The sequence below is a fragment of the Orycteropus afer genome, unplaced genomic scaffold (genome assembly GCF_000298275.1).
Source record: "Orycteropus afer afer isolate SDZICR_OR568_19922 unplaced genomic scaffold, OryAfe1.0 scaffold00134, whole genome shotgun sequence".
In the NCBI taxonomy this organism is placed as follows: Eukaryota; Metazoa; Chordata; class Mammalia; order Tubulidentata; family Orycteropodidae; genus Orycteropus; species Orycteropus afer.
In genome coordinates this window covers 4560681-4566680 of record NW_006921721.1, presented here as the reverse complement: position 1 = coordinate 4566680, position 6000 = coordinate 4560681, and the positions used below count along the sequence as shown (strand labels likewise).

Sequence of the window (6000 nt, the reverse complement as noted above, 5' to 3'; positions counted from 1 at the left end):
TACTCTGGGTGGGCCTGAGTTTCCCCTCCTCACCTAATCCCTTCGGCTGATTGCTCTTCTGTCCGGGTTCAAGGCTTTCATCCCCTTCCCTGCTCTTCCGGCCTGCTACTCTGGCGTCCCTGCATTGTCTCTCACCTGTAAGCCTGGGGCTCAAGGCTTTTATTCCCTTCCCCGCTCTTCCGGCCTGCTACTCTGGCATCCCTGCATTGTCTCTCCTCACCTGTAAGCCTGGGGCTGACTGCTCTTCTGTCCGGGTTCAAGGCTTTCATCCCCTTCCCTGCTCTTCCGGCCTGCTACTCTGGCATCCCTGTGTTGTCTCAAGGGGTTAATCTCTAAAATTCATAGAAAACTACAACTTCAAAAGAAGACAATCCAATTCAAAAATGGACAGAGGATGTGAACAGATACTTCACCAAGGAAAACATTCAGGCAGCTAACAACACACTGATGTAGGGACAGATTTAAGGAATGGAAGCTGCCAGGCCACATTCCTTTGTAAAATCCCTCATGGCTAGGAGCTCTGGTGGCATAGTGCCTAAGGCATTTGACTACTAATCAGAAGGCTGGTGGTTCAAACCCACCAGCCACTCCTTGGAAGGAAGACGGGGCAATCTATGCCTCAGAAACCCAAGGAGGGGTCACTGTGAGCTGATTCAACTCGACAGCAGTGAGTTTGGCTTTTTTTTTTTTTTTTTTGTGGTACTGACAGTGAGGTAGGGACAAATGTAAGGAATGGAAGGTGCTGATCATATTCTTTTGTAAACTACTTAAATTACCTTTACTGATTGTTGTTGTTATATGCCGTCGAGTCAGCCCCAACTCATAGCGACCCCTCCTTGGGTTTCCGAGGCAGTATCACTACGGAAGTAGGATTGCCCAACCTTCCTTCCGAGGAGTGGCTGGTGGATTTGAACCGCCAGCCTTCTGGTTAGCAGTCAAGTACTTTAGCCACTATGCTACCAGAGCTTCTACCTTTACTGATAGGAACCAGAAAAAGTACAATTAGAAAAGTATGTAACCGCCAGACTGTTTGTTGCAGGTCCTAAGGTGTCAACACAGGGGACTCAGTGACAGAGCCCCTTTTGATCTACAGATAAGCAGAGGCATGGATCAGTCTGGAGGACCAGAACAGCAAAAGCCAGGAATCCCACCCACGTGACATGCTAACTGTATGTACAACTTCCTCATTCTGTCCCCTGTAATTGCTATAAGCCATCTGGGAAACTCTGGCAGTCCACAGCTAGCATGCCAATGCCCAGTGGCTGTCCGGCTGTACAGTCTTGTGTAGTGTTTCATTAAAGGCTTGCTCTCTATAAAGCACCTCTTTCTCTGTGAGCAATGCTTTCTTGCCAGAACCCATTTGGGTTTTACAGGGTTGTCCTCTTATAACAACATGAAGAAATGCTTGCAATCAGTAGCCATTGTTGTTGTTGTTGTTATGTGCCGTCGAGTTGGACCCGACTCATAGCGACCTCTCCTTGGGTTTCTGAGGCAGTTATCACTACGGAAATAGATTGCCCAACCTTCCTTCTGAGGAGTGGCTGGTGGGTTTGAACCGCCAGCCTTCTGGTTAGCAGTCAAATGCCTTAGGCGCTATGCCACCAAAGCTCCCAAAAGCTTAAGGAAGACAAGGATTTAATGACCAGCAGGCCATTGGGGAGGTAGAGATGCAAACCAGAACAATAATGCAAACCAGCACTAATATTAAATTTCAAAAAAACAGAAAAAAATAAATGCTGGTGAATGTGTGGAGAGACTAGAACCCTTATACGCCGTTGGTGGGACTGTAAAATGGCGCAACCTCTGTGGAAAACAGTATGGGGCTTCCTTAAAAAGCTGGAAACAGAAACACCACATGAACCAGCAATCCCACTACTGTTGTTGTTGTTGTTGTTATGTGCCGTTGAGTCGGACCTGACTAATAGCGACCCCTCCTTGGGTTTCTGAGGCAGTATCACTATGGAAGTAGATTGCCTCATCTTCCTTCCAAATCCCACTACTAGGCATGTATATATATCTATATCTATATAGATATATATCCATTCTAGAAAAATAAGAGCTGTATCATGAAAAGATATGTATACCTATGTTCATCACACCACTATTTGCAATAGCAAAAAGATGGAAGCAACTTAAATGCCCACCAAGGGGGGAATGGATCAATAAACTATGGTACATGCACACAACGGATACAATTTGATGTTAAAGAACAATGATGAATCTGCAAAACATCTCATAATGTTGAAGTTAGAGGGGATTATACTGAATGGAATTAGTCAATCACAAACAACAAATATTATGAGACCACTATTTTAAAAGGCCAATAAAAGGGTTTCACAAAAAAAGAAAAATACTCTTTGACCGTTATCAGGTTAACAAGGGTGGGTTGGGGGAGGGAGGGTAAGCCACATACTAGAGAGCGGACACATATAAACTTGAGTGAAGGAAATAAAATAATAATAAAAACAACAACAATAATAATTGAACTGTCCTAAGACCTCCCCCTGAAAAAATTATATATGGATTGAGAAGAATTTGAAGATCATATTGAGACTTTTATTTCTGTGACTGAGAATAAAAGTTGAGATCAACCAGGTAGAGCACAGAGTGAAAAAAGAAGGTCCAGGGGGAATCCTGGGGACACCACTAGTCTAAAAGAGACAGAGAATGAGACCAAGAAGGAGTGGAAGAGGAGAACTGGAAGAAGGTGTCACTGAAGCCAGAGGCAGTTACAAGCAAGTAGCAATGGCCAAAGGTAAAATACTGCTGAAAGCTTAAGGAAGACAAGGATTTAACTGGGGAGGTAGTTTATGTGCAGTGACAGATAGCAGCCAAACCGCAGGCAAAGCAAATAGAAGGTGAAGAATGTGAAGCAGTTGGGAGAATACTACTGTTCTGGTTACCTAGTGCTGCTCTGACAGGAATACACCACAAATGGGATGGCCTCAACAAACAGGAATTTATTTTCTTACAGTTTGGAGGCTTTAAGTCCAAGTTCAAAGTGCCAGGCTCTAGGGGCTGGGTGAAAACCCCTCAACCTTAGGCTTCAGCTCTGCCTTCTGCTCCCGGCCCACTGAAGCTAGAGGCTTTTCTTCACTCGGACAGCTACTGGCTGCTGAGGCTGACAAGTAAGAAGGCACAGTCCTGATGTTACCAAACCACACAGCAGGCCATTAATTCAAGTCCATTGGAAGTCCCAAGGTCCGCAGAGGATAGTAGCGACACAGCTACATGTAGGGTTCAAGCATGCCGTAAGCTAGAGACCGTTTCCAAGACTTCTCCTTATATACAGGAAGCAGATCACATCCCTCAAGCAGCTACTCAGCTGCTCACAGTAGATTCTACCATGGAGTTGATTACTGGTCTCATCCTGGGAATTACACCCAGCTGCCCAGCCTCTCAACAAGGCTCAGCCAAGCTGACACAAACTTTACCACAACTACTCTTTTAAGAAACATTGCTGTTAAGAGAACAAGAATAATAAACAGGACATATGATTGATAGGGCACTTTGTGCATTTGTTTTTTAACAGAGAGGCAAAAACTTGAGCATGTTAATAAATTGAGAGGAGGGAGTTAGTAAAGAGGGAGCAAGAGGAAAGAACTTTCTGTGTGGAAATCATAGGGAGAGTCAGGCTGAGGCTGATGCCAGGCAGGTCTTGCGCCTGCAATGAAGCAGAGGGGCACCAGATGTGGAGAGGTAGAGGGAAGGTTTGTTTGTTGGGGAGGGAATGTGGTTGGATAAGAAATTAGAAAACAAAAAAAGAGTTTTTGTCTGACAGGCTGCAGTTTTCTGTGAAGGAGGAAGCTGAGAGGTTTGGGGAGAGTGGTGAAGGTCTGAAAAAGCTGTCTAAGGGATTGGGAAGAGAAGACTAAGGACATGTAGAAGGATTACACAGAAGGGTAACTAGGCAACTTCATGCATCCAGAATGGAAATCATGCATTTGTGATGGTAATTACGGTATTAGTATGACTTCCTGCCAATCCAGCAGCTGAGTGCACCAAGGTAGGGAGTCTGAGTCACAGATAAGTCTAGCAAATAGGAAGATAAAGGGGGCACAGAATTGAGAATGTGAGGAGGCTATGGCTAGTGTGACAGACCACTGGAGCCAGGTGCCACAGGGAAGGAAAAGAAGATGGAGGGCTCAGATAGTGAGGGAAACCGAGGGCTTAATTAAGGATCAGAATTTCCAAAAAAAGTGAAAGAGGAGAATTAGAACAAACATTTAGGGATATGAAAGATTACACCTAAATCAGCAAGAGAAACATAGAAGTTTAAAATTTCTAGGGTGGTACAGGTCTGAATACCTACCAGGCCTAGAGTTGGCCAAGATATAGTTAGACAAAAGGAGAAATTTAATCAAGAAAACACTAGGTCCAATTCACAGGGAATGGTTCTATGTGTTCTTCATCCGAAAGACACAGATAAATAAGATGATCTATTATGAATCTTTCTTTCCATGGATTCAATTTCCTCTTTCTAGCATGTTTATCATTGCAACATTCCTTTTTCCCCCTTTAGAAAATCCCTCATGATCTAGTTACATTTTTCACATCCTCTATCCCTTACTTTTTTGCTCATATACCAAGTCCAATCTCAATAACAACACTGTCCTATACTAAATCACAAGTTAGTAGTTTTAAGAAGGTATCTATAAGGTCATTCAAAAATATACTTTGTCAATAACCATGAAAACAAGCAGTGACTAATTTTTCAGGGTCAACATTTTCTAGAAACAACACATCTTACTAATAATAATAAAACATGAATCATCATCATCATCATCTATTCAAGTTCTTTCAAGGCTAAGCAAGATATCTTATATTAAACCTCACTTAAATGGCACTGAGCAGAGAGGTAGTATAAAGGGGGCCTTGGGTTTTAAAATGAAAAACAAACACACAACAACTAAAGGAAGGAAAGTTACAAAGGAACATCTTTTAGAGTAGCCTAGCTACCCATGGTGAATGTATTTTTCATTTCATTTTGTCACTATTTGCTCACTCCAAGGATGGCTGGAGGCAGCTTCCTTTCCAACTTTCTGGTTTGAGCAGTTTCCACAGTCTCAAACAATATCCTATCAACATATGCCAAAACTGGTTTAACACTGGTATAATATGACAAAAAATCAAATCACCAACATCTGCAAAATAAATTGGTTCCTCTTGTGTTTGGATTGATGTAGGAACATTTTTGACGTATCTTACTGAACTATTTGGAAATCAGTTATGTGTATCTTGTGTATCTCCATACAATCACAGACTGTACCACTTTCAAAACGTATCATCTGAATATCAGAATATGCAGTAGGCAGTATCTCACTGTAGTACCTGCACATGATGGTTTTGTTTTGAATCCTACCTGTGTGGCCTCTGAATGTTGTGACCAGGGTGCAGTTTTCTTGCTCCAGTTTGAGGATTGTAACTTGGCCTGAGTGGTCACCAATAAACACATGCCGGGTTTCAACATCAAATCTATCATATAAACATTAAGGATTGTTTCTCAAAACTGAGTGGAGGGATTTATGATTTTTAAAAAGGCATAAATGTAACAAGAAATGTGCAAAACCCTTATGAGGAAAACCTGAAGGTACTCCTGAAAGACACAAAAGTGGACTTAACAAATGGAAAGACAAACTCTGTATTACTGGACAGATGACCCAACATGATAAAGATGTCAACTTTCACAAGTTTTATTTATAAATTTAATGTAACCACAATTAAAATATCAGTAGATTTTTTTTCTAGTGCTAGATATGTTAATTACAAAGTTCATTGGGAAAAATAACCAGGAAGAGCTAGAAAAACTCTGAAAATAAGAGTAATATAGTATGTGATTGGGAGAGGTTAGCCCCAATACATATTAAAACATGTTATAGAGTCTCTATAATTCAAAGTATGATAAATACTTTGTATACATATGGGGCATACACAGCCAAACAGATCAATGGAATAGAAAAGGAAGTCTAGAAATACACCCAAAAGCATATAAAAATTTAG

General features: G+C 41.7%; 1 protein-coding gene across 1 annotated transcript in view; it reads right to left on the bottom strand.

Annotated features, from left to right (window-relative positions):
* WDFY2 (WD repeat and FYVE domain containing 2) overlaps positions 1-6000 on the bottom strand; it is a 354163-nt gene that overhangs the window by 68439 nt on the left and 279724 nt on the right. Inside the window, exon 6 of the mRNA XM_007945228.2 lies at positions 5363-5475. Within this exon, the coding sequence (XP_007943419.1) occupies positions 5363-5475 (113 nt within the window). The remainder of the gene's footprint in view (positions 1-5362; positions 5476-6000) is intronic.